Source organism: Topomyia yanbarensis, chromosome 2 (genome assembly GCF_030247195.1).
Source record: "Topomyia yanbarensis strain Yona2022 chromosome 2, ASM3024719v1, whole genome shotgun sequence".
NCBI classification, from domain to species: domain Eukaryota; kingdom Metazoa; phylum Arthropoda; class Insecta; order Diptera; family Culicidae; genus Topomyia; species Topomyia yanbarensis.
Window position 1 is genome coordinate 125,092,151 of NC_080671.1, and position 23,432 is coordinate 125,115,582.

The window sequence follows — 23,432 nt, forward strand, 5'->3', positions numbered from 1 at the left end:
GGATTGAAGCTCGACAAGTCTTTCGAAATTTTCAATTACAAGTGGATTCATAACCTCACATCGTATAAGTAAACGAGAGGAGAGAAGAATCGATCTTTTAAGGGAAGAACTCCCGCTAGAACTTCAAGACTCATCGTATGTGTCGATTGCATGGAACCTAAGGCGATTCGTAAACAACGATACTGTATTCGTTCCAGTTTAATAATGTGAGTGTTTGCAGCTGAACGGAAACAGAAGCACCCATATTCCATTACTGAAAGTATCGTTGTTTGATACAATCTTATCACGTCACTTGGATGAGCACCCCACCAAGATCCGGTTATTGTTCGGAGAAAATTTATCCTTTGTTGGCACTTCTTTATCAGATACCTAATGTGGCCTCCCCATGTACCTTTAGAATCGAACCAAATTCCGAGGTCATGACTTGGGCTATCGTTCTACCAACGAACTGAAGCTGAAGCTGAGCTGGATCACGCTTCCTTGAAAAAACAACCAACTCTGTTTTCTCCGTAGAGAAATCGATGCCTAACTTCAAAGCCCAACTTGATAAATTATCCAAACTATCTTGCAGTGGTTGTTGTAAATTTATGGCTTTTGGTCCTGTAACAGAAACCACGCCATCATCTGCAAGTTGCCTTAGAGTGCATGGGCTGATAATACAATTATCAATGTCATTCACGTAAAAATTGTAGAGAAGGGGGCTTAAACAAGAACCTTGTGGGAGGCCCATGAAACTTATTCTGAATGTTGCCAAATCGCCATATGAAAAATGCATGTACTTTTCTGACAATAAGTTGTATAAATAATTATTTAATATTGGTGAAAGACCACATTGATGTAGTTTCTCTGAGAGAACATCAATGGAAACAGAGTCGAATGCTCCTTTTATGTCTAAGAACACAGACGCCATTTGTTCTTTTTTTGCCTAAGCTAGTTGGATTTCTGACGAAAGTAGCGCCAGACAATCATTCGTTCCCTTTCCCCTCCGAAACCAAACTGATAGCAAGCCATTCGCCTCAACCCAATTGTCGAGACGTCGTAGGATAATTTTTTCCAACAATTTCCTGATGCAGGATAGCATTGCAATCGGTCGATACGAGTTATGGTCGGAGGCTGGTTTTCCCGGTTTTGGAATGGCGATAACTCTCACTTGTCTCCAGTTGTGCGGGACAATGTTCTGCTCAAGAAGCTTATTGAATAAATTCAACAAGTCTTTTTGCTAGGTCAGGCAGATTCTTCACCAAGTTGAATTTAATTCTGTCTGGACTCGGAGCATTATTGTTGCATGAGAGGAGTGCAATTGAAAATTCCATCATTGTCAAAAGCGAATCTATGCAATCGTTACTTGTGGGAGCATCGCGAATGATTTTCTGCGCATGAGCAGAATCTGGACAAACTTTCTTGGCAAAATTAAATATCCAGCGATTCAAAAAATCTTCGCTTTCATTAATTACGTTTCGATTCCTCATTCTTCTGGCTGTGTTCCAAAGAGTACTCATTAATGTTTCTCTTGACAAGCCATCAACGAAACGTCTCCAATAACTAGACTTTTTGGCACGACGGAGACTGTCAAATTTGTTTTGTAAAATCGAATAATTTTCAAAGTTTGCACGTGTACACCCTTTCCGTTTCATAATTTCTTTGTAAGCAACTTGTTTAGCTTCATATGCATCCGAGCACTCTATGTCCCACCAGGGATTAGGAGGCCGGCTGTTCATTATCATGCCAGGATTGCATTTCGTTTGGGTTTGTTCTGCTGCTTCAATAATCAAACCCGCTAGAAATTCATATTCTTCGGTAGGTGGTAGCTCTTCCGTCGGAACAAGAGAAGTGGAAATTAAAGATTGGTATTTTTTCCAATCAATATTTCGTGTCAAGTCATAAGGGACATTGATTGAATTCGTGAGGCCTAATTTACTGTTAATTGAAATAACGACTGGCAAATGATCGCTACCGTGAGGATCAGATACAACCTTCCACGTGCAATCTAACCGAAGTGATGTCGAGCATAGAGATAGATCTAATGCACTTGGTCGTGCGGGTGGTCTGGGAATGCGTGTTGCTTCGCCTGTATTTAAAACTGTCATATTGAGCTCGTCACAAACATTGTATATCAAAGAGGATCGATTATCATTGAAGAGGGAACCCCACAATACTCCGTGCGAGTTGAAGTCTCCCAGTATCAGCCGCGGAGCAGCCATGGATTCCACTACCTCAAAAATCTGACGTTGTCCAATTTGAGCTTTGGGAGGTATATATATATATATATATATATATATATATATATATATATATATATATATATATATATATATATATATATATATATATATATATATATATATATATATATATATATATATATATATATATATATATATATATATATATATATATATATATATATATATATATATATATATATATATATATATATATATATATATATATATATATATATATATATATATATATATATATATATATATATAGAAGCGATAGACATATCTTTGCCTTTAATATTCGTTTGGACAGCTACAGCCTCAATGCCCGCAAACAAGGGGATGTTAATTCTATAGAAAGGATAGCACTTTTTAATTCCTAGAAGCACTCCTCCATATGGGGTGTCTCGGTCTAGGCGAATAATGTTGAAATCATTCAAGTTGAAATTAATGTTTGAGGTAAGCCATGTTTCACATAAAGCAAAAGCATCGCATTTCAAATTATGCAGCAAAATTTTTAAGGAGTCAATTTTAGGTATGATACTTCTGCAATTCCACTGTAAAACAGTGATGGAATCTTTCATTGGAGGAGGTGAATTACCCATTGAAAGATACAATCGCTGCAAGGATAGGCCATTGAGCAATCAGCTGCTCTAAAAATGTTCTAATTGTTGGGAGGAACGCTGAAAGTATACTTTTTAGTGGTTCAGAAATATTGAATGCTTTGAAAATCCAATCAACAATTTCAGAAAATTTCAATAAACCTATCCCCGGTTGAGGCTCGGAGGAAGTTGAAGTTTTATTATTTCCAGTAATGGTGTTCTGTTTGGATTGTACATTACCAAAACCGGGAGCGACTGGCTTCGGTATTGCATCGGAATTCTTTAGCTTTGGCCGCAATTTATTTGCTGGAGGAGAAATTTTAAGGCTCTTGCTTGGCAGTTTGGGAAAAGAGGATTGTTTTCTTTTCCTGGATCCTCAAGGTAAAACACGCTCGGACGCTTCGTCAGAGTCAGACTCTTTCGGCAATAGAATAGCGTATCTGTTTTCTGGGACCGTGGGTTCAGGAGTAGCATTTTTCAGTATTTCTGCATAAGAGCGCTTAGATCTCTCCTTCAAGGATCGTTTAATTTTCTCCTCCCGCAATTTATATATGGGACATGCAAGGAGCTCGTGTGAAGTTTCTCCGCAATGTAAACATTTTTCTAAGTTTTTATTGCATGTATCCTCTTGATGAGGCTCCCCACATTTACCACACCGTACCTTATTGGAACAGTAGGTGGCTGTGTGGCCAAGCTGTTTACAATTGAGGCAATTCATCACACGAGGGATTATTAATAAGAACATGGCTAGGCAAAGCAGACCCAGCGAAAGTTACACGAAATGAATAAGATGGTCGGTAAACTTTTTTCTCTTCTTCATGTGATACTGAGTACAATTGCTTACAATCGAGTATTTTTACCTTATAAAGCAGGGCGTTCTTGAAACAACCAACACCATGCTTAAGTATATCCTCGGCAATGAGGCTGGGTTCGGAGATGACTCCATCGCATTCTATATCGCGCGAAAGTATATAAACTTTATATTCACGCGTGAAGAGTTCGCAGGCTACTATCTCGTTAGCTTGTCTAATGTTATCAATGCTAACTCGAAGTTTGTCTTTATTTACTTTCACGATCTCTGTTACAGCAGAAAATCGTGAAGTCAGATCCCGTGCAATTTGCACAAGGTTTAATGGCTTTCCTTTCCGCCTGATGAAAACCTGCCAAGGTCCAGAAGACCCTTGGGGGTATAATTTTATTCTAAGGGGAGTTGAGGGAGGGGGATCAGAAGAATTTTGCTCTTGTGAAATGGAGGATTCCATCTCACTATCCTCCATCACGCCTACCATACACAGTAAGTAAATTAAATACTAACACTAGCAAAATTATATTAAAATCTACCTTTCCTTCGAAGAGTTGCAGATTCACGCTGTCTCCCTCTGTCACGCTCGGGTTGAACACAGCGCAACCACCACTACCAAGGTGGGGCCGCCGCTTACCTGTGGGTCCAGAGGTATTCCCCTACTACGCAGCGTGGCTAGGTACACAAATTCTCAAAATCCCGTATCTGCACTAATACGGATGAATGAATGATGATGAAGCGAGCCGCTTCACCAACCAGATGCAGCTCTGTCTCACCCCGTCGCAAGCGCTGGTTGTATGCAGCGCAACCACTATTACCACCAAGGTGGGGCGCCGCTTACCTGAGACTTCGTTGTCTTCGCACCAACACTCGCTTATCGCGTGGTACCACCACCAAACGACCGCTCTCGCAGCCAACAATCCTGCCTGTCTCCGCACCAACACAGCATCAAATACTGACACGGTACACAAACTTCTAGCCTATTCACGGCTTGCACAGCCTTGGTTGCTGCAACCAATCAGCAAACACAACCTTTCAAGGCGAAGGCTAAAACTGTTATGTATATAAACCATTGTTTCGTGTCACACCTTAATCCTTGGACCACGCCAATATGTTGAATACTTCATTAATCACTAGCACAAGACCACGCCAATATGTTGAATACTTTATTAATCAATATCACTAGCACGTTTGTCTATATCTGTAAGTCATACGAGCCTCCATCGAAGCCGCTAGGCGTGCTTGATCCGAATCTCATCCATTTCATTCAAAACATTGTGGCTCTTAGAATATAATGAAGCCTTACATTTTATGTACATAATATTTAAAAATCTACTAGGAATTTTTTTTTATCATTTTTATTACCTTCAAAGTTTCTAAAATCTTGTTTGATGCTAAGAAAAATTCTCTAAATTTTACAGTTTATCTTGAAGTTAGTAATACTTCTCTGAAACTTTAGGAACATACCATAAGAGCATGCAAAAGCTTTCGGTTAGACTTTTCCAATTTTATTAGTTTTACTTCATTGAAGTTAACTGTGAGTTTGTAAAACTTGCAGATACTCCTTGGTGTTTGAAAGATCTTCCAAAATTCTTTTAAATATTCTTGAAGCTTCGTGAACTTTTCAGAGATTCTAAAGATTTCATTCAAGGTTGAAGGATTTTTTTTTCACAGAGTTCGCAGAATTACCTCGAGTTTGGTAAAATATGCGTGAACATCGTGAACACTCTGTTGTTTATAGAAATTGTTTGAGCGCATAGAAATTATCTGAAGTTTTAAGTAATTTCCTAAATTTTATACAACCTTCGAAGTATCAACCTTAAAGATAATTGAGATTCTCCGAAGTTTGACAAACAAACTATGAATGCTCAGAATTTCGTACAAATTGTCTAAAGTTCTACGGATCTCCTTGTAAGTTGACAAGCTCCCGAAGCTTATAAGACTTTTATGATACTTGTAGGACGTCCTTAAAGCTTGTAGGATTCATGTCAAACTTCATGAATTTTCATGATACATTTGTGGTTTATTTAAACTTTGGAATACTTTGTGGAGTTTGCAGAACTACTCTGAGAAGCACAGAACGCTTGACATAACCTTTCTAAAGCATGCAGAAGTAACATGAAACCCGTAAAACTTCTATAAAATGTGTCGCATTTTGTTGAAAAAAAATTTTGGTGGGTGTACGTACTATCGAGGCAAAATGTACGTACTATCGAGGGTACGTACTATCGAGGTATACCTGCACCACAATTTTTATTAATTTTACTTTTAATATCTTGTCAGAAAATAAAAGACCAACGACTCCGCCAATGCGAGGCATTGAGTCGTGTAAAATAAACGAATAAGTAAAAAATGTGGTGTCCAAATAAATGGATACAAGTATCGTAAAAACACACAGACATTTTCTAGAATCGACGAGCTGAATCAAGCAGTACAGGTAAACTTCGATATAACGTACATCTCGGTTTAAAAAGTGTACGTTATATCGAATTGTACGTTATATCGAAGCATGCAAAATGTTCAAAGAAATGTTGTTCGTGGTACTTTATTTTGTAGAATTTTGATAATGCGTAACTAATTTTGAAAATCTTACCTACCTAGCAGTGCGAAACAACTTTTCTATTAAGAAAATTATAGTAGATCCATAAAAAGATGCCATAATCATTTTTTTGCTTATATGAATTAAATTTATTGAAAATATTTTTTTTATTTTGATTTTAGAGGTTTTAACCTTAGGGTCATTCGCCTCTTTGTTGGGTTAGAGAAATCTCTTTAGAAAAATCTCTAACACTATGTGCGGGGTTGGGAATTGAACCTAGGTGAGCGTACAAGGCAATCGAGTTACCAACTACGCTATCTCTACCTCCGAAAATATTCTCTATTCTGACTCCTTTCCTAATTATTAAATCATTAATTATTATTTTGTCTGGGCTTGTAAAGTGATTTTAATATTCCCACCGTCTGCGCCTCGTACAATAAAAGCAATTTATGAACTTTAATCATTAGAATAGAGTATAAAGATACACTTGTATCCACGATTCAAAAATTTCTGAAGATATATTTCAGTCCGCTAACCGATTTCCTAAATACCCCAAACCGGTCGTGAAGCGTGCACAGTTATCCGTGTAACTACAAATATGACGTCTCATTCTTCTTGTGGCATAGCATGCCGTGGAACTTAAACTCATTCGGCCCAGAGAATCAGATTCCGCAGTCCCGAAACCAACCAACAATGCTCACACAAATATTATCAATTTTAGTTTTCAGTTAGAACCGGGGCTAGTTGGATGTGTTTTCAGTTTTCATTTTTTACCGCTTTGATGTACCTAGATTTTGCAAAATAGAACACGTGGTATGGAAGGGCAGACTGTTGGCAACATCTCTGAATTTCATTAAAATGTTTGATGCATTGTCTCCATTTTTAGAGACAAAAATATGTGACGCGGAAAAACCGCCAACTTACCCCGGCCCCGGGGTAAGTTGGCGATATGTATAGATACACCATAAAATAAGCAATCAAATGGAGAATCAAATACTTCATGGGTCCTTTTGGAACATGCTGAATGTCTTTTCAAGAAAACTGTATATTAATCGACATTTGCTATTATATTTCAGTCTCAATATCCCGGAATATTGACATTGACGCGTACTCCATAGCAAATTTTCATAGCAAGCAATAGCAAATTTTCGAAATTCTTCAGGTGACTAGCCGAAGTAAATGTTTCCTGCATTGACAAGATACACAAGAAAAAGATTTTCTTACTTTGGAGTGAATCCCAGAAATAAAAATTTTTGCATCGTAAATAGTACCGCAAACTTGCCCCGCGAGCAGCACCGCCATCACCCTAAATAACACAGTGTTTAAAATTTAGGAAATTTACTAGGTATGCTCGAAAACACAATATCGCCCAGAACTTCCACAATACAAAATGTTTTGCAACCAAAACACATTGGATAATGGGTTTCACATAATTTGAGGTACATAACGAGAGGCAGTGCTATATATCTAATAGAAACGGAGAAAATGGATTCCGCCAATTAGCCTCGGGCTTCCCTACTGATATTGGGTTATTTATTGAGATAAATGGTTGGTTTTAATAAATCACGATCATACGCAAATGAAACTTAAAAAAAATCTAAAAAAAAATGAAACTAAAAAAAACATACTGAATTCTCAAAATAAGGAATACATGCGTAATTGAAGATAAATTTGGACCTGAAAAATAAATTTAAAAATATGTACGTTATATCGAGGAAAAATGTACGTTATATCGAATGACGCTATATCGAGGGTACGTTATATCGAGGGTACTTTGTATCGAAGATTACCTGTATAGGACACTCAACACTCCGGGTCTTGGTTAGAGAATAAATCGGTAGAGTGATTGCGTAACCTTTCTGTATGAGAAAAGCGAACATTGATTTAGATTTACATGGAAATTTCAAGAGCAAACGCACTCATAACTCTGGAACGAGATTTTTTATTCAAATAGATTTTGGAAACAGTCACTATATTATACATGAAAATCGAATCGGGCGTTTAGGACAAAGAGATGTGTATTGGATTCAGTAATTAAGTCACTGCTTCAGTCTGAGGTAGGTAAAGTGGCCAGAACCACAAATCAAAGCCATTTAGAACATACCCAAGTAACAATTGAAGTTTTTTAGCACGCTACAAGTGCAATCTATGTTTTATCAGTGGCTTTAAAACTATCATAAAACCACAATTGTTTCCAGGGTATTGTTTTACAATGTTGTCATCATTTATATAGCGACATGATGCTGGTTTATATGGGAATTTCATGTGTGACCGCACCCTTCAACCCTTTCATTTCAGCCTAACATTTCTGAAACCGTACCAGCTTACTCTTAGAAAATCCAGAGACGTTATTCGGCTCAAACATATGACGATTTGAGTCGAAATCGGTTTTCAGAGTGATTGCATAGCCTTTCTATATTAGAAAGGGGAAAATTTAATTTTTTCGATCTTGTTCCCCACCCCTTAGCTATTCCAAAGCGTACTAAGTAATGGGATGTGATATCTGGAAACGACAGAGAGTTGAATAATTTTTGAAATATTTATTGAAAATTAATTTATATAAATAAACGTGATCCGATTACGGTCAATTAATTCTTCTTATTCGTATTACGGTCTTCTAATTGGTCTACATTCTGTACACATATTACTGCTCCCTTAAAACCTTAAATAAAGCAATATCTCATTACTCCAGCTATGTCAGTTTGCTCACTGTCCTGGAACACTAAATGTACTACGATCAAATCTCTTTGAGCAGTGGAAAACAGTACGATCATATCTCATTTGTTCGATAATATACATCATCGGCGTCATTTCTCTATTTCTATTTACTTTCCTAGCAAAATTAAGATTCTGGTTATTCCATCTCATCTCAATGACTCTCAAAAGTACTATTTATGTATATTTGTTGGACGAAATGTTCCAAGTCTTTGCGCTGAAAAGTTATTCCTGTAAGTTGTGGTAAAGGTCAATTATAGTTACTGTCAGTGTCTTTGAGCTCTCCATTCGAATAGTGTATGAACCATTAGTTTGAGATCTGGAATTTATATTTAAACATTTTCCTCTATACAGCTGTCACTCTTCTACGGGTTCGATTATTAAATAGTAAGAAGTTTTTTTTTCGCATATCTACACAGAAAAATTATACCTACACTAGGCTTGTATTTCACATTGTCTTGTTACTTTTAGTACGTATACAATTTATGGGGCGCTGTCTTATTTCTACCCATCAGACCCAACGTTCGGGCTCGTCCCTCGCGAGCCTTACCGCGGGAGCGCACTCATTCATCAAATTTGAAATTCAATTTCAGTTCAATGCATCGTTTTGCCTTCTTCGCCGTTTGCTTATTCATATCCAACTGCCAGCGGCGCACAAGTGCCCGTGATGCCCATGCCTACATATATTCGCATATTCATTCATCCATGCATCAATGCCCATCCGACGCGACCCGAGTGGTTCATGCGAACTGTTTGCAAAAATCATGAGTAAGTAGGTAGAGTACAATAACAGAGTCCGTGCACGGTGACGTTTGTGTTTTGTGCAGAAAACCGAGAGCGAAGCAAGTTGACGTTAAGATGTCACGGGTGGATGGTCGCCGTCACCGATCATTGAGCCAGACCGGCCGGTTTGACGAAGAAAGACTAATACCCGGAGACTGTCGCGAGAGTGAACAGAAGACAACTACCGCGAGCTATGACCCTATGTCAGAGCAGAACGTTTCAGCGAAGCAACCGCAGAGCCATTCGCGCAAAATATGCCGAGATACGGACAATGATTCGATCTTTTCTTCTTTCGATCTAGTGGGGTATCTCTGTGTGCGTGTATGTTTGTCAGTGCACCGCCCTTTTCGGTTTGACTTGCTCAATCATCTACAAAGCCACTTCAACCTGGCGTATGGGGAGCTTCGGAAGAATGAACAGCTGAAGCATTGATACTTGATGCGTTTACAATGGAACGATCAGACGTGATGAGAGAGAGAGAAAGATCAGGCCGAAGAGTATGGGTACCGTTCCATGGTGTGGCGATGGAAAATCTCGTTCCATGCGAAATTCTCGAACTGAAATGTACAGTACCGAAATCATAAAATAGTTATGGAATTTGCATTTCATTTTCGTCTCGTCAGAATCCGACACTATTTTAGAGCCAGGACTATGGTATTTTTCCCTAAAAATTTGGGTAAGAACCAATTTCCAAGCTACAGCCAGAAGTTGTACAGAACCTAATGAGTGGAGCTAAGCGTAAAGTGCAAGCGTACGATTATGGTATTTAAGTTCAATGAAATAATAATACCAAAAACTTACTAATAGGTTATATTGCATTGTCTGCAAGTTTGAAAAAGATCGGACCACTAGGTAATATTGTACAGCGTTTTTTCCGTGATGCAATTTGATGTGGGGCGTCAAGTTCACTTAGAAACACAAGAAACATCAAACAACAATCAACAGTGAAAACCCAAACCGACCTAGCTACAACGACATGGACATATGCGAGAGCGAAGTAGAGGGTAGAGAGGGTACAGAAAGTCGTGCGCCTAGTATAGACAATCACAATAATGTTCGTTTTTTGTTTTTTGAATTTGAATTTGAATATATTGAAATGTATATATTGTTTCAGAAAAAGGTGAATGACACTTGCAGTTAAAACCTTTAAAAATAAATATCAATAGCCATCTTTATGAAATTTCCTAATATTTTCCAGGCCAAAATAATGTTTTCTGACAGACTATGGTTCTAAATGTCATTTCAAATCAAAATTTTAATTTTGGTTTATTAAGAATACTTGACTCGTGAAATTAGGTCTCTACAGAGGTTATTCGCGTGTCTCCATCAACAATAAACAAACAATCAAACATATATCTTGAAAACCATAGCAAATGAAAAACGTCACAATTTTATTATGAGTAAAGAAGGATTGAATTCCTACGACTCATTCTTGGCCAGTTTTATTCTACAAATAACGGTTATAAAGCCCTTGTGAAAAGATGTTCTTGAAATAAAATAGTATGATTGCCTTTGATAAATCTTCCGTTTAGGTTACTTCTACGTTTCAAAAAGAACTTTTGTTGAGCTAGTTTTGGCAGTTTCATTGAAAAGATAGAAAAAATTAAAAGGTTCCCAAGTAATCATAACTATTATTATTGAGCTAATATAACGCTAATATATTGCTTATATAATGCTGTGGTACTATTCCTTACGCATTTCCACTTGAGCATTGTATTCGGCATATTTCATTGCATCCGAACATACGTGCAATATAGCCTAGACAGCAAAAGCAACGCACTAGTCGTGAACGGCAAGGCAAGGTACCTCTGTTCGAGACTTACAATAGGAAATTGACGTGAAACTGTTAAAAGTTAAAATAGTAATTTTTTAAATATTTTCCCCCTTTTTATTCAGGGTCATTACGAACAGGCTTACAGTCTTACGGATTAATCTTTTGTCTTCTGCTGGCAGGAGTCGAACTTAGGCTAATAATACTGTCTAAGCTCGACGCCTGTCAGCAGAAGACAAAAGATTAGTCCATAAGACTTTTAGCCTGTTTCTAATGGCCCGGCCACTTCTAGTTTTCCGATCTGTATATTTCACATCCTTGCTCTCACTTGAGCACAATGGCTCTTAATTTTCATAACTTTCCCTACTCAGTAATCTCTAGCTAAACGAATGTCGTTAAAAAGTAAAAAAATATTCAATTTCAATTTTAAATTCATAATGATAGCCCATTAGCGCGTTCTAATAGCATGAGTAGTGCCGATAACAGGGTTTGAAAGTTTTACATTTGATGGTATTATATTGGTTATATATTATGGCATCACTAACGCAAAAACGGGCTTTCAAACTCTGCACAATAACAGCACAATATTTTGCCTTTTCTGACTCAATGTCAGCATTATATCAGATTTATAGTAAATATTGGGTCACGTTATAACCCAAGTAAGCAGTATAACGTAGCTTTATATCTGCTTTAAATCAAGGCATACTAGTGCTATTACTGTGCAAAGATTGACAGCCCGTTTTTGCGTTACTAATGCTATTATATAGCACCAGCATATAAATGTCAAATTTGAAAGCCTAAGATTGGCACAAATCATGCTAATAAAAATGACTTGAATTTTCGGTATGACGTGAAAAAGGAAAAAAATTAAAATAATGTTTAAAACCGTTGTTAACTTCTAATGCATTGTATTGAATATCCTTAACGGAATACCGCTCTCATACGATACGAAGAATATTTTATGAAAGTTGCCTTTAATAACACTCGAACAAAAGTATATTGCCGTTGCTGCCTTGGCTATATTGCATGTGTTCGAATGAAATGAAATATGCCGAATATGATTTTCAACAAAAATTGCATAATGAATTTTCGGTAAAGCATTACGATAGCTTTATATCGGCATTATATTTGCTCTATAATGGCAATAAATGCATATGTAAAGCATGAATATTTTAAAGATCCTTGAAGCATGTACGCGTTATATTAGCTTTATATATGTATACAGAGCAGGCAGTAACGCTTTGTTGTGGCTTTGTAAGTATACTTTTATGATGCTAATATAGAGCTTGAATTCATTGTTAATACTACAATGGAGTTGCAACATTAGTGCAAATGTACAGGCAATATTGGGCAATGGCTTAATGCTTATGGTTACTTGGGTAATATCTGTTTTAGACCTGTGTATAGTGCAGTCTTAAAGTCCCGTAAGCTCTATATTCTAATATAATGCTGATTTAATGCCAAAAAACGAAATATTGTGCTTGTACTGTGCAGATATTGACAACCCCTTTTTGCATTACTAATGTTTTTCTATTGCGCCAATGAATAAGGGTCACATTTGAAAGCCTGATATCGGCACAACTCAAGCTAATATAAAGCTCCAATTAAATGTCATTTCCGCAATGTTTTCGCAGCACTTTTTTGGTTTCCCTTTCAATATGATGAACAAAAGGAAAAAGATATTAAAATCTTTGTTAGAACTGTAATTGACTCCCTTGTAATGTATTGAATGAATATCCTAAACCGAATTTTGTTCTCACGCGATATGAATAATGTTTTACGAAAATTGCCAATCTCGAACAGAGGTGTCATGCTCGTCATTCACGCAAGTGTACTGATTTCGCTGCCTAGGCTATATTGCATATGTTCGAATGCAATTTTCAACTTATTTACAATTTTCAACTTATTTCATAACGAATAAATCCATAGCATTACAATAGCATTATATCGGCTTTATATTCGCTATATGATAACACTAAATGTTTATTTTTATTACCTTTACCAATAGGCCCCTTGGCCCCAATGGTGGTAGCTTAAACTAATTAAATTTCAAAATAACCAAGATTTTCGCTTTTATTAAATTCCGCGTCCGGTTGAAGTCAAAGGCCGTCGCTAAAAAAAAAATTAAAAAAAAAATGTTAAAAATTCGCTGGAGTCCAATAACAGCGCTCTGGCAACCACAGTTGGTTCTCCTGAACGGAACTCGCAGAAGAGAGTTATTACGTAGAGCTCGAACGAGGGCTTGAAGATCCAGACATCCGAGGATTGTAGGACAATCCACTCTGGCGCAGAGTAAGTCCGAGACGAGTAGGGCTCGATAGCAGTCCCTCCGAATGCTGAGAGTATCGATATGTATTAACTGACAACGGTTTTCATAGTTCGGCAGTTTGAATTTGTTTCGCCATGGGAGATGTCGAAGGGTGAAGCGTATGAACCGGCGTTGGACAGCCTCGATTCTGCCAATCCCGTTCTGGTAGTACGGATTCCAAACAGTAGAACAATATTCTAACGTTGAGCGGACCAACGCGCAATAATGCGATTGAAGACAGTATACGTCCCAAAAGTTTTTCGCTATTCGGAAAATGAACCCAAGCTGTCTTGATAACTTGAACGTTAGTGCCGAATCCATAATGACTCCGAGATCCTTGATTGGAATGCTCGTGTCGAAGAAATGGTAACGATTGAGCATTTACTCGGATTTAAAATCATTCTGTTTAGATCACACCACGTACTAAAGCTCTCCAGTTCCCTCTGAAGAAGCTCGGCATCGGTTTTATCCTGTAATTGTCGAAAAAATTCATATCGTCGGCGAAAGTATATGTATTTCGGCCGTGCCTGTATACTTTTTTAATGCCAATATAGAGCTTGATTGCATTGCAAATGCTACAATGGAATTTGAATGCAACCTTAAAACAAATGTACAGCCATTATTGTACAATGGCTTTATGCTTGTGGCCACTTGGTAATATTAGTTACTTGGGTAACTTTAGTGGTAACACTGAGAACTGACATACAAGTAAAGTTTTCAACGTGTGTAAGAAATAAAACTGTCGCTTTGAAATGACTACAGCAAGTAGCAACTTGCCACCGGCTGGCGCTTCGATCGGCCAGCAATCGCTATACGGGACTTGTATGCAAACTTGGATACAATGGTAAATCACGCATGCGAACCTGAACGCGATGGTGATTTTCAACGTATTTTAATTTAACTGTTTACACAGATTTCTCGGGAAAGTTTGCTCTAGCTTGTATGTCTGTTCTCTGTGGTGGTAACTCTATATAACGTGTGCGGAATAAAATTTGGACAAAATTCAAAAGGCAATTTTTTAAAGAAATATCTCTATTAAATGTTATCTCTATATGAAAGCTTATTAACTTAATGTAGAAGATATTTGAGCTTATTCGAGAAGCTTTACGATAGTTTGCAGTAACTTTTTGCAGAGCAGTCAAAAAGGTGATGTTAACATTTTATTGAAATCTTTCTTAATTTCGATTATCACATATTTGATAGCGTTAGATAAAAAAATATTGGCATATACTCTTCGCTTCAAATTAGCCCCGAAATCCTCAATTGGAGGGTTATCAGATTTTTGTACAAAAGGTATGCCATAATCCTTCATTGCGTCCAATTTATTCTTTTGTCGTTATGGCTAGGTGCCAGATTAGGCATTTGCTGCCATTTTGTTCACATGGTATTTCCTAGTGGGTCGAAATCAACACTGGATGCTTAAAATATGTGTGCCTAGAGTATGAAGTTTCGTATGGTGCCTTGCACAGGGTTGCATTTTTGTTTAAATGCTGGAAGGGTTGTCCAAATTTCACTCCGCATACATTATGCATATAAAGCTGATTTAACGCACACAATCCTTAAATATATTTTAAGCATGGATGACTTACATGTACGTTCAGCGCTATTATAAGCAAATATAAAGCCAATATAATGGTAATTCAAAGCTGTGATATGATTCATAATGTATCTCGTCTTGAGTATTTTATACTACAAATTTCGTTGCATTCCAATATTTTCAATATAGCCTAGGTAGCAAATGGGGCGCAAACGTCGTGAATGACGATGCAATGTAAGGGTACTTCTATTCGAGATACAATAAAGGAAATGTTTGTAAAACGTTGTCCATAACGTGTGACAACCAAATTCCGTTAAGATAAAAATGATCATCTCATATCGCTAGAAAGAGTCTATTACAGTTCTGATGATTATTTTAATTATCCTCATTTTTGTCTTTATCTTACAGAAAAGTAAACGTTCGCGTTCTAAGACGTTGAGGAAAATGTCAGCCCGTAGAAGCTATCTAATAGCATGAATAGTGTTGCTAATAGTCTTTCAAATTTGACAGTTCTGATTCTGGTGCTTCATAATAGCATTAGTAATGCAGAAAATGGGTTGTAAATCTCTGCACAGTATTCGCACAATATATCGCCACTTTTTTCTCTGGCATTGCATCAGCATACCAGTTCTTAAAGACTGCCCTATATGCAAATCTAAAGCGGATATAAGGCTACGTCATAATGCTTATTGGTTACATGGGTAATGTTTCCTTTTAATTCCATCAAATGATCTTTATTCAACTGTACAAATATGTATTTCGGTAACGTCTTGACGACTTCGTCAGTGTCTGTTCACTTCTAAAGTGACAGACACCGAAGAAGTCAGAAAGACTTCGAAGAAATACTTATCTGCAAAGATAAATTCAATTCAAGGTAAATCTTATTATTTCCTATTTAGGTTCGACTTTCCACCAAAACGCCCAAAACATCCATGATTTACGTTCGCAATTCTTTGCCGAATAATTCCCCAAATCACCCCAACCGACAGTACCTCAAACGCCAAGAAATGTACCTGATGAGCAGCGGATCTTACCTCGGTGGGGCATACACGCAACTACAGAAACATACATTCAAGATCGTAACCCGTCAGAATCGTGCAAGTCGGACAGCGTAGGCAGGCATGGGTAACGACGGAGGCAAATCCAGCGAATAATGAAAAAAAAGCTAAAACTTAACATAACAAAATCATAAGTATGCAGCATACCTGGTAATCATATGTGCATACATTATTATTACTCTCCGCACGCTGTTTTTTTTTCTCTCTCCCTCCCCTAGATCATTCCACCAACCATCCACAGTGTCGGTTGTTTTTGTGGCTCTCTCTCTCTATCTGCGTCTTCTGGTCCTGAACACTTTTTTACATCTTTTTACATAGGCCAGTTTCGTACGTACGAAACAACCATTTCGAAGGAGATTTCGAGTCGTTCGAACGCGATTTCCATTGGTTTTTATGGTTCAAGTCGGAGTCAAACTTGTGGTAAAAAGCGGTAGCAAAACAAGAATTTGAATATAATACCATCATTGTCTTTGCTCAAATGGTAATAAGCAAGGCGCTTAAACGCAAACGCAGGTTCACTTCCGCTTTGGGTTGTGGTGTTTTTTTTTGTTTTTGGCAGTCGCTATATTTTTCGCTCAATTAACCTCCCTCGAATTCCTCGAGACGATTCCAGCATGTAGACAGAAATTTTTTTATGGAAATTTCTCGGCCTAACAATCAACTCCCTGTTGCATCGGTAGACCCCGCGTCCACCATTCCGACTTGCTGTTGCTGATGATTCGTCGTCCGTGGATCTTGGTGATTGCGTTGTTTATGATGCTGCTGTTGCTGCTGCTGATGATGATGACGGTGGTGGTGCAGCCTATTGTTAAAGTGCTCCTGCAGCATCCGCCGCCGAACCGTGACTGTCATCAGGCACTAGTCCAGCGAAGACGGGCTACCGGGGCCGCCCATGATGTACGACCCGGGGCTATGGGACACGTACCCATCCAGATCGAGCGAACCGTCGCCCTTGTCCGAGTCGATGATTTTGCCCTCCTGCTTCATCATCATCCGGCGCCATTTTGCGCGTGCGTTCTGGAACCAGACCTGCCGGGAGAGAAAGGGGAGAAAAGATGGGAAGATAAAAATCGGTGCGATTGTGCTGTCGGGGGTGGCTAGGGCATAGTGAGGGCAAATATGATTGGGAGATATTTTTTGCTATGTGACTTTTTGCTTTGTTGAAGAGGATGTTCTTGTTAGCAAACGAGAAGCAGCATAGATTATGGCGATGAAAGTTTCTTTGTTTCGAGAGTCGGTGATTGATGAGATGATTTTTTTTAAATTTTGAGCCGGTTCTTATCCTTTTTGTTTCTTGCTAGATATGTAAAATATTGCAATTATTATTTTAATTAAAAGGATTTATTTTGTCATGCAATTATTCTCATCGTTTATTTGGATAGTGCCATAGTCAGAAATTTGGGGTAAAGCAGTTAGATTCAAATCATTTTTGTTTTGAATATTTATAAACTACGTAATCCTATACTGGAAAGTTTCTGAAAGTCTACGTTTGTCTATGAAGGATGGACAAAATATTCTAAAAGACATAATGTCTTATGTAACAATTGATTCAGCGTGCCAAACTGTGAAAATGTCTAAGCGCATACATAGTATTTTATTTTCATTGTAGAGGCATTAACCTTCGGGTCATTCGCATCTTTTTGGGGTTAGAGAAATCTCTTTTGGAAAAATCTCTAACCCTATGTGCGGGGTTGGGAATCGAACCCTGCGTACCAGGCCATCTATTTACCAACCAGGCTATGCCCGTCCCCATTGCGTTTATATTGTATTTTTATCGTTTATAGACACTATCTCACTTTTGTGGTATATGCTCATAATTAACTCAATCAAAGTAAGAGATTTTTGTCATACTTTTAATTACAGAAGATTTCATTTAAAATATTTATTATTTACTTAGAATTTGGTAGATTTTGGTATGGATCAGGATTTTAGTATAAAAGCTCAATACTAGAATCGCACAAAATATCTGATGGAAACACTGAGTAATTCGAGGTATACAAAATATCATTCTCATTACGTTTTCAAGATTATTGAACAATTTTTTTTGAGTTTTCCGCTCATTTTGGAAAGTATACCGAAATGTAATGATGGATTGTACAAGAATAATGTTTTTTTCGTCAAGTCGCCTGTCAACAATAACATTATTTATTTGATATTTATTGTCTCTAAATTGTGCATGAAACCAACTTTTTCTTATTGTTTTTCTCGAGGTTACAGAAAAATCGAAATTGCACCCTGATAAACTTCGGATGATGTTATATTGTTTGAATTAGGCAAACGATATTGCTGGAAGTATATGTACCAGCTAACCCGGTTGGAATATGTGGGCTCGTTTCCTATACGAGTTTGAGTTGCACGGATCTGCTGATACAAAGCGTTTGTTTCTTTAAAGACCCCATGCTTAAGCCAGTGAAGATACTGAACTGCAAGCATTTGCATTTGGCGTTAATCGCAGATGGCGAAAAAAGGACATATGTCAACTCAGACTCTTATCTACCTAACTACCCCCTCTTTGACAAGGTTCACCTGACCACTGTTATGTGCCGCGGGTCATGAACTGCTCTAATTGCAAACAATTGGGACATACAGCTTCCCAGTGTAACAATAAAATTCGTTCTGGAAAATATGATGGGAATGATGTAAATGATTCCTGTTGAAAGAATGTCGAAAAGTGTCTCTACTGTGAAGCTACTGCACATGGTCTCCCGACCTGTCCCGCGTATAATGAGTGTAGAGAAGCGTTCCTTTCCAGAACTCTCTAAGTGATCTTTTGCAGAAATGCTAAAGATAGCTACGCCACAGGTCAATACGAATGCGACTCTGACGAACGCTAGGAGGGAACATCCTCTGCTATGCCTAGAAGTAATAAAAAAAGAAGAAACATTCCTCATCCTGAGCTCTGTTGTAAATAGGGTTGCGGTAATACCGGTACCCAACATCCCGGGAATGCCGACCCATTTTTGGTACCATAATACCGGTACTGAACAAAAGCCAGTACCGGTATTTTCGGCACAATACAATATTTTTATGAAAAATATGTGGACTCTTTAAGGGGACCTGTTTCAAAATATCGGTCTGCAAGATGACTTTTAATTGTTTTAATTACCTTCTAGATAAATCGTTGAGCTAACACTTTTGTGGGGGAATGAGGAATCATCATAATAATTCTAGAAGTCAAACATTACTAGCTCTCGTTGTACTGAACGGTATATTTAATTTCTTGCACTATTTTGTCAAATTGAAATTTTAAAGATCTTGTACTAAATTTCAAAATATTCACATCCAGCGTATGAAACGTAAAAATACGCTATGATTTTTTTTATTAGCGACATTCTGATTGATTTCCATTATTCACTGGGTGGCGCGTAATAAGACTATGGTCTAAGTCATGTCTGTATTTGGTTTGCTCTTAAATCTTTATCTATAAAAGAACGAACAGCGATTTAGTAGCTAACAATTTTCGACTTAGTGAACTGCTTCAAATGCAGCGATTTGTAATTATTGGTGATTTGTGATGAATTCAGCAAAACTCCATAGTTTATCAGAACGCAAGGAGCCTTGGTGTGCATAAGAGAATAGTAGGCAAACGACATAAAGATCGAAACCAATTTACAGAAAAGCAAAAGAGGAAATGCGAGCAACCTGCTCGGATTTACTGCCATTCTCGCTTTGATTTACTGTTGTTCATATGGTTTCTTACATCTGTTGAAGTGGACGAAAGTCGCACCGCTTAGCAGTTATTGATTTCAAACTGGTCTAGATTTCGAAATAAAAGAAGGTGCCGGATACGAAAAATATCTTCTGCTGAAATGAGTCATGCCATTCCGAATCAATTAAAAACAATGAACATGTTTTTTTTGATTTGCACAAATCAATCATCTAAGAATAAAGTCATCAGTTTGAGCAATCAATTTCACTTTGAAGCTTTTTACAAATTAAAAAAAAAATCGAGTACCTGTACTTTACCGGTACTACCGGCACTGAGGGCTTCAGTACCGTAGTACCGGTTCCCGCCAAAAAGGGTCTCTTCAAGGTCCTCCAAAAATACCTGCTCGAGGAAATGTTGGTGCAAAACCGAAGCAAGTAGCTTCTGGTCTCAGAAACTTGAGCTCAGCAAAGGAGTTTCCAGCAGTTCCTGGCACATAAAAATCGAAAGCCTTCGTTTGCTTTGTAAAATTCTCTGATGTTGTGAACCGTATGTTCACAGCTTTAAATATGTCGGATTCTCTCAAAAGCATGTTGATAAGCTTACTCCCCGCAGATACTTCTGATTTTTCCACACATCCATGAAGGAAGGAATCCCGGTCCATATACGCCCTCAAGTGATCCCCAATCATTCGTTTTCGAGCGCTCAGTCGAGACACAAATGTTTTATTGCCACTCCGTGTAGCAGTGTATAGCGACTAAGAATAATATTGCGCACCCTCCACCTCGTCGAGGTTTCAGTATTTTTCCCTTCTTTTGTGTTTCTGTTTCTGAATGCCGCTAGCCAGCCAGTGACCAGTGAAGCAGAGTTGTTCTAGTAAGCAGTCTGGATACCGTTATACACACAGTTAAGTACAGTTATTTTATACGTTTCCCCTTCTTGGTTCTCATACAAACGTGCACTGGACAATAGGCCCATGCAAAAATGGCTTCCCCCAAATACATATTTGTATTTGCTTCACCAGACGGCGGTTCATATCAAGGTGAGATGGACGTCAAAACAAACACGGCTCCTCGGATCAAAGTATCTCCAAGGTCGGCTTCGTGATCTTCTTCTCGACCAAAGATAAAAAATTACTCTGAAATCCCAAATTTTAATAAATAATTTGAAATGTGATGCTTTTACATTATACGATACACGGCTACTTAAGAAATAGACATCAACTTTCACAATTTCAATATCATTCACTTGGATCGAGAAGACTCTTACGGAGGAGTACTTTTGGGGATCAAAAAATGCTATTCTTCCAATACAATCAACCTCCCTTCGACATCAGATATTGAAGTTGTCGCTTGCCAAACTAATCTTAAAGACACATTTGCAATGCTTTCACGTACATCCTCCCTAGAATCTCAGTTGGCTCCCGATGACTTTGCGGTATTGCCGAAATCCTCCCCCCACCGAGACAAGTTTTAGGAGATTCTAACTGCCACGGAACGGTATGGGGTTGCCTTCATGACGACAATCGATATACCTCGATATGTGCATGAAATTTAGCACAAATTTATTGATGATTTAAATAAACGACTAGTTTTTCTGCGAAACTATAAAATACGCTTAAGTTATTTTTCATATTTTTTGGTGTAAAGTCGCTACAGATTCGTTTCTATTATTATTCGCATTTGGCTGCTTGATGTGAACGGCTGTACAATATCGAGAAGGAAATATTTGTGAGCAGTAAACGGCTGGTGAATTAATCAATTTGTGTCGTTACGTGCTACTAGCCGAGGCCATCATTTTCATTTACGATGGGGGAATGTAGTACACACACACACACACACACACACGCACACACACACACACACACGAAAAAACCCGATTTAAATCATATGACCGAAGCTGGTTCGAGATTGATTCCTGCTAATGTCATGCACCGAGCCACAAATCTTGAACAGTTTTTGTTCGAGGTCCCATCCCCCCTTTGACGATGGAAGTAAACTGTTTTCATTCGATATCCACGTCCATTTGGCTTCGAACGCAAAATGAATCAAGTACAAAATCGGTGGTCGTATACATCATCATTCGTGTGTGACATTCGTACTGGCTGCACCAAACATACGCGCGCTATTTCTGGATGCAGTGAAGGAGTTAAGATGGATGGAAAACTAAAATCCCGCTCGTTTCGTACCAGTCTCCAGTTTCTTGTCAGTCGAATCCACCGTCTGCTGAGAAAGCATTCATTTAGTTTGCGACCATAATGCAATATCTAGCCGCCGAATTATTGGAGCTGGCAAGAAACGCAGCCCGTGGAAACAAAACAGATCAGGATTATCCCCCGTCAGCTGATCATACGAAATGACGAAAAGCTGAGCAAATCGCTCTTATTGCTAAAAGATAATTGATTCCAGGTGTGCCCCAGAACCCGGAGTTGGCAAATACAATGCCTCCAGCAGATACAAATTTGTATGTGCTTCCACAGAACAGACGCATCACTCAATGTGAGCTACTGTGATGCGCTCGTTAATTGATAGTTTTGAATAATTGTTGGGTCATTCAAAACTATCAATAAACGAACGCATCACAGTAGCTCACATTGAGTAAGTCTGTTCTTTTGAGCACTATACAAATTCTCAAAGCATTCATTGATGATGTTACTACTATTTTTAAAGTAATATCGTGTGAACCGTTAATCTGTCTGAATTATTAGCCAAAAGTAAAAGTGTAGCTGTAGAGTCACTCCAGTTGTTTCCCTGCCATTATCCATCCCTCTTATTGTTCACACGCTGTAAATGTAAAAGACCCATGGCACAGTCAAGCTAACGCGTTGAGCCCTATGAAAATATCTATCTTAAAAAAGTGCATACCTAGCCAAGCTATATTGAATCACCGAAAAACCGCTCAAATTTCTAGCTGTCTTTGATATGTTATTGCAGAAACTGCTAAACATAGAGTTCATCGCGGTGCGGATGTGGGCGGTAAATGGATAGTCCGCACCGCAACGGCAAAAAAATAATAAAACCGCACCGCTTGCCGCAACCGCACTGTATTTACCGCACCGCACGGTAAAGCGGTAAATGCGGTAAAATTCTGTAATTTTGAAAAGTGTGTTAATAAATTATTTATTTTTTTGTATAACGATATATATGTAATAAAATATTTTTCTTATTTCCACGATCATTAACTTTAACGGCCTTTTCAGAATGTAACATTTATTTAAAAATGTCAACTTTGCAAGTTACATTAATAAAATGCCGCACATTTTGAGATTAATACTTTCGAAACAAATATTAGCATAGCACTGAAGTCCTATGAAATATAGCTGTATTTCATCATTATACATACAAAAACGTTCTTCCGCAGCAATTAAAAGGAAAACTTTTAATTTAACTATCAGAAATCGTTCTACACATAACATAACAGGAATTTATTCCATCTCACCCGGTACAAAG

General features: G+C 37.9%; 1 protein-coding gene across 1 annotated transcript in view; it reads right to left on the minus strand.

Moving 5' to 3' along the window:
- Positions 1-8,742: 8,742 nt before the first annotated feature.
- The window catches only part of LOC131680863 (protein apterous), a 268,007-nt gene continuing 253,317 nt past the window's right edge, over positions 8,743-23,432 (minus strand). Inside the window, exon 8 of the mRNA XM_058961578.1 lies at positions 8,743-17,366. Coding sequence (XP_058817561.1) covers positions 17,196-17,366 — 171 coding nt within the window. The 3' untranslated portion in view covers positions 8,743-17,195. The remainder of the gene's footprint in view (positions 17,367-23,432) is intronic.